Source organism: Perognathus longimembris, chromosome 13 (genome assembly GCF_023159225.1).
Source record: "Perognathus longimembris pacificus isolate PPM17 chromosome 13, ASM2315922v1, whole genome shotgun sequence".
NCBI classification, from domain to species: domain Eukaryota; kingdom Metazoa; phylum Chordata; class Mammalia; order Rodentia; family Heteromyidae; genus Perognathus; species Perognathus longimembris.
In genome coordinates, this window is record NC_063173.1 from 27,663,643 (window position 1) to 27,676,298 (window position 12,656).

Genomic DNA, 12,656 nt, shown 5'->3' on the forward strand with positions numbered 1-12,656 from the left:
ACTAGGGAAGTGAAAGGGAATATTAAGAGTGAGAGACAAAGGATAAAAAGACCAATGACTCCAAAAGCAATACTTGCAAAACCATTTGGTGTAAACCAATTGAACAACTCATGGGGGGAAAGGGAAAGGGGGAGAGGGGAGGGGGAATGAGGGAGGAGGTAACAAACAGTACAAGAAATGTACCCAAGGCCTAATGTATGAAACTGTAACCTCTCTGTACGTCACTTTGATAAATAAGAAAAAATAGCTCATCAAAAAGGATGTGTAAAACCTATTTGAAGGAAGAACATAGAATAATAGGTCTGGCTCACTGGGCACATTTTCATTTTCCCAGAAACTCTCTGAATTGACCAAATCCAATTGGTTTGGGTAGAGTCAGAACAGTCTTGGCTACATTGTTACACAAATTGTACCCTTTCCCTTTCCCAGTCAAGTTAGGAAATGTAATGTACTTGAATGAGTCAAGTTCTTAAATTACTCTATTAGGAAAAGCAAAATAGATACCCATTTGTATGAAGAGGGGACCTATCATAATGTGAAAGTCATTTCCTCTCCTGATCACAGAACTGGTTAAAAACTCTACCCAAGCTTTAAGTACTTTGAGTCAACCAGGGAGGACAGCACATCTATTTCATTATTTGCTCTGCAAGCTTTTTAAATATTCTAGATCTGTATTTTAACTCAGAATACTCAGGGCATAATATATTAATGGGGGAAATCATAGCTTGCATGTATTTTCTGTTTGTCCTTGCTAATCTACAGAGGCAATACTGGGATGTGGATGTAGCACAAATTGTGGGAGCTTGGTTCAAATTCCATTTCTGTCACTCACAAGCTGCTTAACACAGACAGGTTACTTGTGCCTGCTGATTTCTACCATGAGTTTTTTTTTTTAATACTATGTTGTTAAATTCTGCTTTTGTTGCTACATGGGACTAACTTGCTGATTTTGCCTGCTGCATGGAATTTACTCAGTGAGAATTACCTTTTGGAGGTGTTAGGCAGGAATGCTGGAGAGGCAGGATGTAGCAGATTTTCCTGGGTAAGAAGAGGCGATTCTGGTAGGTACAGGAAGAGGACATCAGGGCCCCTACTGCGAGGTCATCCTGTGGTTAGCTGATAGATATGGGTCTCAGATGTTTGCTTTCTCAAGTATTTGCAAAGCATAAGGAGGTATTATGCTTGTGGGACGTAAGGCAGGATAGGAAGTTGATCTTTTTGATTGTTCTGTCCTTCATTCACTCATGCACTTAATCAACATTGATTAAGCGCCTACTGTGCTCATTGGAGCTCATCTGCTAGTATATTGAAGACCAGGAAGAAAGCTTTTGCACTGAAAGCTCCTTTCACTCAGACAGAGGCAAATATTTTAAAATGAAAGCTCAGGCAAATGGTTTGACAACATTTTCAATTTATTAGTCAAACAGTCGTATAGAAAATTATGTTCCACTTCTTCTCCTAAATACAGTGATTTCCATTTCTCTCTTCTTTTTCTCATATTTATCAACACTGAACATAATTTTTGCATCATTATCTTCCATAGTGCATAAATAATTTTGTATTCCATGTTCTCCAGTGAAAATTATTTTGTATATACTTACCCATTTTTCATAACTTGCATATTTATCACTCCTAATGACTGCAGTAAACTCATGCTGATCCGCTATAACTTATGCATTTTTCTTTTGTTGTAAATTTGCCTTGTTTCAACTTTTTCCCACTAATATTAGGGAAAAACATTTTTTTAAAAGGAAGTAGATAGCAGATTCTTGTTTGAAAGCAGTGTTGACAAATTGCTTCATCCAAATTGCTTTATTCTAACGTAGAAAAAAAGATTAGATTCCTAGGAAGAAAACACAGCCTGTCATTTTAAAGGAAAACTTATTTATTTTTCCTTAATTATGTTTTGAGTTTCCATTTATAATGGAAAGATAATTAGTAAAGAAAAACCAGATAGGAAGTACATCATTTCTAATGATTCTTTGCAGATATTCTTTGCCAATTGCACGTTCCCAGAGTGACATGGTAGAGAAACAGGCTGTGTAGCTCATATAGATGGCTACAGCCTGGCAGCCCCCTGTGACCCTAGTACATGCTCTTCAGTTATTCTGCACCGCCCTTCTGATGGTCATTGTAGAAATATATCAGTCTCTAGCAGGAGGCACTTTGTTCCATCTCAGCAGAAAGAACAGATTAGTGTCCTGACCTCTGGATATAAGTAAAGAATGACTCCCCAGCATTGGTTTTTGTGAACATGGAAGATTGTGGGAATAGAAAGAAAACAGAAAATTATCTTGTGGAATTCCAGTTGATCAATCACCTCCATCTCACTCCACTGAGAATCCTTTGAGCTTCAGGTGCTGAGAGGTACTTGCCAGGAGTGATATGGAGGATCACAATCAGCTTGTGGTAGTATGGACTATTTGAGAAGAAAGCACCAGTTTAAAGATTGTGACTGATTAATTGGACACTGCTAGGGTTGAACAACTGAGACATCCAACTGTGCTGCAGGCTCTGTAGCCATCTTCAAAGAACCATGGCCTCTGCTGGCTTAGTCTATGCCAATTATGTATCAGTTGAAGATGTTCTTCATCTCTAGAATGTCATCTCGCTTTGTCCCAGGGAGGTGGTATCTATGTGTTTGGTTTATTGCTCAATTTACTTATTATCTAGTATGGAGGATGTATTTGACAATACTGGGGTTTGGACTCAGGGCCTCAAGGGTCTGTCCTAATTGTTGCCATCTTCACTTGGTTGAACTGTGAGTACAAACAGCTTTTCTACCTGTGATGCTTGGGAAAATAACACTTTCTTCAGGGTTTTTGTATAGTTCATTGGTGAGACACTCAAAAGGTGTCTCTTTCCTTTCTTCCTCTGCCAAAAAGGAGATGACAAGAAGGCAGAAGCAGCCCAGACAGTACTTCTAAGTACTCTCTAAAACAGATCTCTATATTTGATACTGGGCATGGAAAGCACAAGGTATCTTGGGGTCATCATTTCACCTTGTGTTTAATGCAGGACTACTTTAAACAACTTATGTACCTTTTGGTTCTGCTTCAAGTCTCTCTGCATTAGTAACTGTGTTCTTCATCTTTGCAGGATTTATGAGCGTGTGATAGACCCTCCAGAGACCAACTTTCCCCCAGGAAGCAGTTTATGGCTTGGTCAGCGCAACCAAAAACACGGCTTCTTCAAAGTAAGCTCTAACTCTCTTATTTATTTATAGACCAGGCTCAAGTTTCAGTGTTGTTGGAGGCAGCATTGTGTGAAATTATAACTAGTGGGGAAGTCTGGCATTATCATAAATGATGCTGGTTGGGCACTTCTTACTGTGTGCCATTTACTTTTTTGCATTTGACAGGAATGAAGTCATTTTATTGTCACAAGGTCTCTGAAAGAAGATGATATTTTGAAACAAGGCCGAGTGCTAGGTGGCTTGCTCAAAGGTCATCCAGCTCAGTATGCTGCCTAGCATGATGGTTTAAATGGTCTTAGAATGTGTCTCCTGGCTGGATGTCTGTGGCTCTGGCCTATTATTGTAGCTACTCAAGAGGCCAAGATAATGAGGATCGTGCTTCAAAGGAAGAAAAGTTCTCGAGACTCTGTCTCCAGTTATATAGCAAAAAGCAGGACAAAAGACATGGCACACAAATGGTAGCATGCCAGCTACACAGACATGAGGGATTCATCTAAACCCTCATACTAGCAAACATAAACAAAAACAGAAGAGAAAAAAAGGTGTCTCCTTGATCTTCATTGGAGGTTAATTCAGTCAACCACAAGCCATTTGGGTTTGATGCCTACACGTACAATAGGAAACAAATCCCCACTTCGTGAAGCTCTGTATTTCTTTTGTATGAAGAAAGTAATGCAATGTTTTGTACTATTGTACTGCATGCAAACATGATGATACTGTGATAAAATGAATGGAAAAACCTAAAAACACAGGTACACTTGAAGATAGTCTTATTCTGCAAGAGAATGACAGATTTTTGCCGTAGGCAGCCTGGTGAACTAGTTATTCTAAAAAAATTCCTTCCTGATTCAAAATGTGTAGAAATGCTAGATAAAATACAACAGAATTCTTTAAAAATTCATCATTGCATTTAGAAGAAAGGAAATCTTTAGGAACCAAATATAGGATTTTACCTTTCCCAGAATGTTATTGAAATGGACTTATGTATGTCTATGTGTATATACTATTTTCATATCTCTATATTGCATAAGGATGGTAATAAGACTCACCCATTTCTCTGTTCTCTATTGTTTAGAAATACACCAATGCTATTATATTTATGTACCACAGTTTGTTTTTCCATTCCTTAGTTGATGGATATTTGAGTTTATCAAAGTGACTATAGACATTTGCGTATAGGTATTGTGTGAGCAGGGATTTTTTTTTCATTTCATTTAGATAAACATATAGGTGTGAGATTGCTGAATCTTACATTAAATGTATGTTTAACATCATAAGAACTTGCCATATTATTTTACCAGATGTCTAAAGCATTTTACCTGCCCATAGCAGTGCATAAAGATTCTTTTGGAACTGTACATTTCAACAGTTGGTGTGGATGTGAGAATTTTCTCAGATTTCATGCATGTTTGGGAACTGGAATGGAAACTTCTGAAGTGAAGCCAGTACCTAGAAGACTAGAAACCTTCAGTGAAAAGGTCAAAAGGAAAGGTCCATTTTCTAACAAATAAAGGCAGTTTCATAACCATTCTGTCTGCACCTCAACTCTAGTTAAGAAAAGGAGGTGTTTTCCTGAGGATACAATCATAGTTTTGTCCTTGTATAGACTTGAAACACAGATTTATTTTGTCCATGGAGCTCTGCCAACTTCCTTAAATTGATCCTGGGTTGGTCCCTGGAGATTCCTGATGAAGGGAAAATGAAAATTATCTTTGGACAACATCAGACCTCACAGAATAATTATGGAACTAAGTTTTTGTAGACAGTAATTTTTCAACCATCATGAATTACAGTCAATAGGAAAACATATTTGATTAGTTTTCCCAGGGCTTGTGAAGTCTTTTAAGTCCCTGTGTTGAAAATACTTAAAGAAACAAACCAATAAAGAATACATGATGATTAGCAATGATAAATTTGTCCAGGAATAGTTGAAATAAAAAGCACTTCTAGAAATGAAAAATCTAGTCATTGAAGTGAGTGAACCTGCTACATGGTAGATTAGACACAGAGAGAACATTCATGAAATCAATTACTGCTCTGAGAGTAGCATACAGATTAAAAATAAGAAAGTGAGATTAAAAATTAGAAACGATAAATGTATAGAAAAACTTTAAATACATTTATGCATATCTCTATATTTATTGTGTATATATTATAATTGTGTATATTATGAGACTGATGCACTGCATGCTGTGCTAAGAAGGTGCTATAGCTGTGTATATTATATGTCAGAAATAGGTAATGTATCATGCATAGAATACATGCATATATGTAAATTTATTTGAAAATTTCAGAAGATTATAGAGAGAATTAAGTTATAGGCACTATTAGAAGTCTAACTATTAAGAACTTTCTAGAATTGTCAAGAGATATTAATTCTGATAGGCAATAAGATGAAATATATCACCTTAATTTCACTTAGAAAACATAGAGGGTAACAGAGTAGCCCTTTTCCTCAGCTTCCAGTTCTGATTGTTTTTCTGGTTTGGCCTAGCTAAGCTTATACCTGCTGAGTTCTCTCCTGTATCTCTGATCAACTGGCCCATCAGCAGGGGGCAAGATGATATCTTTACACCTTTAGCAGCAGGCTAGGTATCGACTGGTGTTTCTAAGTCATCTCCATTTGGTCTCTCATTTTCCAGTAGCCCAGGTCAGATTTACTCAGGTAGCAACCTTGGGATTTAAAGTGTAAGAAGATAGCAGTAGCAGACTACAACATTCTCGTGCTACTCAACACTCTAATTACATGAGCACATTTGCTAATGTTTTATTGTCCAAAGCAAGTCATATTATGAAATCTAGAGACAATGAAGAAAGAAATTGAATTTATCACTTGAAGGGTTGCTCTGCAATGTGATATTGCAAATTCTGGATAAAAAGAAACAGGGGAATTTTTTTAAAAATCATTCAATCACACAGCTACTGGCAGAATAACAGAATTCCAAAGCCACAGGGAAGACCTCAAAGAGATCCAGTGAGAAAAAGGTAACCTCCTTCTACAAAAGAATGCCATAAGTTATATAGCAGTTACTGAAGCAAGAAGACAATGTAAACATATTCAAATTTTTTTTTGGCCAATCCTGGGCCTTGGACTCAGGGCCTGAGCACCATCCCTGGCTTCTTCCTGCTCAAGGCTAGCACTCTGCCACATGAGCCACAGCGCCCCTTCTGGCCGTTTTCCATATATGTGGTGCTGGGGAATCGAACCGAGAGCTTCATGTGTAGGAGGCAAGCACTCTTGCCAGTAGGCCATATTCCCAGCCCAACATATTCAATTTCTGTATGCAGTTATACTCTCAGATATAATGGCATGTGCATAGCTTAATCATTATTTGAGAATGATTGTAAAGTATTTGTATACTTGTAGATAAAACTCTTAATTTACAACCGACGGATTTTTATTTAAAAACCTTAGCAGGAAGATATGTGATACCAGAAGAATTGGTGAACAGATAAATACTGAAAGTATGTACAGACCTAAATAATCCAGTTGATTAAAATAGTAATAAGTATGTCTAATTTAGCAAAAATAAAATTAGGTACATAATAACAACAAAATATAGTATAAGATGTTATGACTTAGTTTACTTAGAATGGAGAAAATAATTATTCTATAAAATAATAGAGAAATGAATTAAGTTTGCATGTCACAAATTTAAGCTAACAACAAAACATTAAAAATCATGGTTAAATTCCAAATTTTGAGTATAAGAAAAAGAGAGTATACAACAAGAACAAAACCCCCAAAGCCTGTTCCAACTGCTTCTATGTACATTAGAAGTAGAGGGAAGATGACCATTAGAGCCTATAATCTGAGAAGAGTTTGAACAATACAGTGAGTTCTAGTCTCAGAAGCTCTATCAAAAAAAATAAAGAGGAGGAAAATGTTTAAAATAAAATAGCACATATAATTCTAGTTTATAGTATTCACTATCAAATTAGGTGATTAGTATTAAGGGGAGAAGAAAGAGTAATATATTGGATTCATGTACTCAAATCCTGCTGCAGATCAGTAACAGTGGGACAGCAACAATAATAACAGCAGCAACCAAAAATTACTGTGAAGTTTCTAGTAGGGAAGTAGTTTTTTTTTTTTTTTTTTTTTAAGGAAAACTAGGTAGAAAGCAGCTAGAGGAGGCTGGAGAATGAGAGAGCCATTATAGAAATGAGCCAACTAAGTATTTTGCAGCTAAGAAGTACAACTGAAATGAAAAAAAATTCACCAAAGGGATTCAACAACAGATTTGAACATGCTGAAGAAAAATCATTGAACTTGAAAATAAGATAATTGAAATTAAAAAGTCTAGGGAGAAAAAAATGAAGTACTATGAACAGAGCCCAAGGGACTTTACTTTACCATCAAATATACTAATCAAATACACTAATAGATGCAATAGGGAGGGGTGTGTGTATGTGTGTGTGTGTGTGTGTTTGTGTGTGTGAGAGAGAGAGAGAGTATATGTGAAAGAGAGAGTGGGAGGGAAGGAGAAAGCAAGAGAAAGACAGGGACATAAAGAATTGCTTCAGATTCAGAGGCCTTGCAGCTCTAGGGCCCAAAACCTTGATGTTTAGCTGGGAGCTTTAGAAGTCAGAGACGTAGCTCTAGGGTCAGAGGCTTTTTGCTCTGAACTCTGATTTCCAGTGGCCTACCATTTGGTAGCTATTGAAATCCTTGACTTTTGGCAGCAGCTTATACTAGCAATCATCATTGCCATTGCCAGCTAGTGTTATATACAGTCCCTGAGCCATGGGTGTCAGCACCCTTTGCTTTTAATCAAAGGTAACTCTTTTTTTTTTGTTGTTGTTGGCCATGGGGCTTGAACTTGGGTCCTGGGGGCTGGTCCTGAGCTCTTTTGCTCAAGGCTGGCACTCTACTACTTTAGGTCACATTTCTGGTGTCCTGGTGACTAATTGGCAATAAAGACTCTCCTGCACTTTGATTCTGGGTTGGCTTTGAACTGTGGTCTTCAGATCTCAGCCTCCTGAGTAGCTACAATTACAGGTGTGATTCACCAGTGCCTGACCAAATACAGGGCAATTCTTAGGCTCTGGGCAGCCTCTCATCTTTTGTAGTCTCCTTTTCTTTACTATTTTTCATCTCTCAAATAAATACTTCCCCTTCCTTTATAGCTTCCTATAGTTTCTGCTACCATTGCCTAGAACTCTTCAGCATATTCAGCCATTACTGCTGTTGTGTGTTGTTGCTGTCATTCCACCACCTCCACTGCCAACCTGCTGCCACTGCCGTGGTCTCCTCTTCATGTTACGTCTCAGCTCATTATAACTATGTCAAAGAACACAGTGAGCTGGGCACTGGTGGCTCATGCCTTTAATCCTAACTCCTTAGGAGGCTGAGATCTGAGGATCATGATTCAAAGCCAGCCTGTACAGGAGAGTGCATGAGGCTCTATGTCTAATTCATTACAGAAAAATCTGGAAGTGGTACTGCTCAAGTGGTAGAGTGCTAGCTTTGAGCAAAAGGAGCTTAGGGAAAATGTCCATCTCCAGAGTTCAAGGGCCAGGACCAGCAATCAAACAAACAAACAAACAAAAACCCTCCAAAACCCAAAAAAATTTAAAAAAAGATCACAAATAGACAAGGAAAGAACACTTGAGAAGAGCTTTCTATTAGGCCTAATGTTCCACATTAGGGTAGTACAGGAAGGTGTCTTCAGGCTGATTCAAAAAGTGAGGACAGGGGCTGGGGATATGGCCTAGTGGCAAGAGCGCTTGCCTCATATACTTGAAGCCCTGGGTTTGATTCCCCAGCACCACATATACAGAAAATGGCCAGAAGTGGCGCTGTGACTCAAGTGGCAGAGTGCTAGCCTTGAGCAAAAAGAAGCCAGGGACAGTGCTCAGGCCCTGAGTCCAAGGCCCAGGACTGGCAAAAAAAAAAAAAAAAAAAGAAAAAGTGAGGACAGATTGGATATATAGCCAGAAGGGGGTACATGGTCTGAGTATGGCATGCAAATGTAGGATTGCAATTTGTACCAATCACAACCCAGCTTCCACTTCTACCAGTTAGAAGTTTACATGAGAACGAATCACAGGCCTTGCATGAAGACCTGTTGTGGGCTTTGAGTTATACTAGTCACATGCTTTCCATTGAGTCACTGGGGGACATGCTGTCCTCTACCCTGATAATGGCTGTAGAGTTCACTGGAAGGGCTGGGGCTTTAGCTCAGTGGAACAGTGCCTGCCTGGCAAGTGCAAGGCCTGAGTTCGGTCCTCAGCTCTGGAAAAAAAAAAAAAGCTATAAAAGGAGTTCACTGGATTATGTTGAGCTGAATCTCCAGTTCACCAAGGCTTGTGATGACTAAAGTGGGTGTAAGTTGTTTAAAGCAGTCATGGCTGGAGCAGGACCTTCTGGAGCAGGACTCAAGGCTTCAGTTTCAGCATTCCTTGTGTCTGGAGTATAGTTTCCTCAAGGTATCCATGGAGTGTTCTAAGCAGCTGAGCTGTTATAATGACATCCAGCCAGTTGCCAAAAGTGGATCTGCTGATCTGACAGCTCTCTGCCCAAGGCAAGTGGGCATAAGGGAAATGTCTGTCAACTGTCAAAGAGTCAAAGTGGCCCAGCCCTCCAAACAACATAGCTTATTTATAGGATAATTAATAATTAAAAGGGGTGCTTACAATAATGATCTATTATTATTATGCTTAACAGTTTCAATGCTAAACTTGACCAGATGATCTTTTTGAGAGTTGGTCACCCTGTCTCTCTCAAATCACAGAAAAGGAGCAAGAGAAGGGAAGTTCTTTGAGACAATAAAAGGCATAAATGAAAAACCCCACAGCTGTTACCATACATAATGGTGAAAGACTGAAAGCTTTTCTTATAAGATCAGAAACGAGGCAAGGATGACATCATTGCTATTCAACACTATTTCTAGCTAGAGCTAGTGTAGTTGGATAGAGAAAGAAATAAAATTAATTCAAATAGGAAAGACAAAGATAAAACTACCTCTATTTCCAGACATGATCCTATATATAGAAGATTCCAAAGGACCTATAAGAAAGCTAGTAGAGCAATAAATGAATTTAACAAAGTAACAGTTTACATGATCAACACACAAAAATCAATTATGATTCTATAAGCCATCAGTAAATAATTTGGAAAGGAAATTAAGAGAAAATTCCACTCATGGGAGTAACTAAGTGGATATAATACATAGTAATGAGTTTAACCATGGAAATACAAGGCTTGAATTTTTAAAAACTATAATATTTTGTTGGAAAAAAATTAAATAAGACCCAACTAACTAAACTGACATCTTTTTTCATGAATTGGGAGATTAATATTGTTGGAATATCAATATCACCCCAAACAACCAATAAAGTCAATAAAACCACCATCAAAATTTTAACATCTTTTCCTACAGAAAGGTAAATGATTGTTGGGAAATTCTTATGGAACTTCGAGAAACCCTGAGTAGCCAAAGCAATCTTGAAAAAGAAGAACTTATTTAGAGGATTCACAATTTTAAAACTTGCCACAAACTGTCTTAAGCAATATAATCTGCTCCTGTGTAAGGATGGAAGTATATCCCAATGGGATAAAGTGGAGAATCCAGAAATGAATTCATACATTTCATGCATGGCCAGTTGAATTTTGATAAGAACGTCAAGACCACTTACTGGGGAAAAGAGATAGTCTCTTCAACAAATGGTACTGGATTTCTACAGGCAAAAGAAATGGTGTTTGTTCCATTCTTCACATCACCTATAAAAACGAACTTAGTATAAGAGCTAAAACGTGTGTGTGCCAGTTCTGGCACTTGTACTCAGGGACTGGATACTGTCCCTTAGTGTATTTCACTCAAAACCTGGTGCTCTATTACATGAGCCATATCTCCACTTCTGGTTCTGTTTTTGGTGGTTAACTGGAGATCAGTGTCACAGACTTTTCTGCTCAGGGTTACTTCAAACCATAATCCTTAGATCTCAGCCTCCTAAGTAGCTAGGATTACAAGTATAAGCCATTGGTGCCTGACTTAAAAACAAACAAACAAACAAGCAAACTACCATGGGATCTAGCAATTCCACTCCTGGGCATCTATCCAAAAGGTTACAAATCAGGATACAGTAAAGCAACAATCACAAGTTTATTGCAGGAGTATTTACCATAACCAAGGTATGGAATCAGCCCAGACACTTCTCTACTTCTCAGTGGATGAACGGATTGAGAAATTGTATGTGTGTGTGTGTGTGTGTGTGTGTGTGTGTGTGTATACATATATATGTGTATGTGTATTTTACTCATCCATTAGAACAAATACTATTGCATCATTTGTAAAGAAATGGAAATACCTGGAAAAATTGTTCTATGATTGAGGGCCTGAGACAAAAGATGCATGTTTCCTCTTACATGTAGAAGCTTGATTTAGCTTACAAATTTAAAGGAAAATATGTTGCATGGCATGCATATGTATACAAATGTATCAACTGAAATATGGTAGAATCAGAGGAGAACTCAGTGTAATTCTTTAGAAAGGCAAAGTAAAAGTTCAACAAAATAGGAACCAGGAAGTGGGTACTTGAGAGGAGGGATGAGGTCAAGAGGCAAGGAGTAGATGAATGAAGAGGAGAAGATGAGGAGGATACAGTCAAGCATTCAATGTATATACTACAAAATTAAGAAGAGTAAGGGACATGGGGAAGGGAGGGATAGGTGAGAATGTTGCACGGGATGACACTGATTAAGGTGGATTTTATTCATAATCTCCTTTGTTAAATGGCAAAATATACAAAAAACTACTTTGTTCATGAAAAGATATTATCAAGGATATGAAAGGAAATCCCATAGAATGGGGGAAAGTATTTTCAAATTACATGTCTAATAAGAATCTAATACCCAGGATGTGCAAGATGTACTTATAAAACTCAACAACAGAAAGACAAATAACTCAATTAAAAATGGACAAATAACATGAGTTGACATTTCTCTAAATGTCACTTATTCACTAATGGCAAATAACAACCTGAAATGATGTTCAACATCCTTAATCATCAGAAAATTGTAAATCAAAATGACAATCTTATATCACTACACACACACACACACACACACACACACACACACACACACATCATGTCAATACTAGGGGAGGGGACTTGAATTCAGGACCTAGTGATCTCACTTGGCTTCTTTTGCTCAATGCTGGTGCTTTATGACCTGAGCCAATGCTCCACTTTGGCTTGGTGCTGGTTAATTGGAGATAAGAGTCTTAGGAACTTTTCTGCCTGAGCTGGTTTTGAATCATAATCATCAGATCTCATCCTCTCCTTAGTGGCTATGATTACTGATGTGAGCCACCATACCTGAACATTATACATTTTTTTAAAGTAGAAAGTAAGTGTTGAGAAGACTATGGAAAATATATAACCTTGTTCATTGGTGTGAATGTAAAATGGGATAGTGGCTGTGAAAAGTAGTTTGTTGTTTACTCAAGAATTA

The 12,656-nt window shown here is 37.8% G+C and overlaps 1 protein-coding gene across 3 annotated transcripts in view; it reads left to right on the forward strand.

Annotated features, from left to right (window-relative positions):
- Positions 1-12,656, forward strand: part of Nell1 (neural EGFL like 1) — a 782,009-nt gene that overhangs the window by 169,052 nt on the left and 600,301 nt on the right. For all 3 annotated transcript variants that reach the window (XM_048360824.1, XM_048360826.1, XM_048360825.1), the window contains one exon: positions 3,100-3,196. In XM_048360824.1, coding sequence (XP_048216781.1) covers positions 3,100-3,196 — 97 coding nt within the window. The remainder of the gene's footprint in view (positions 1-3,099; positions 3,197-12,656) is intronic.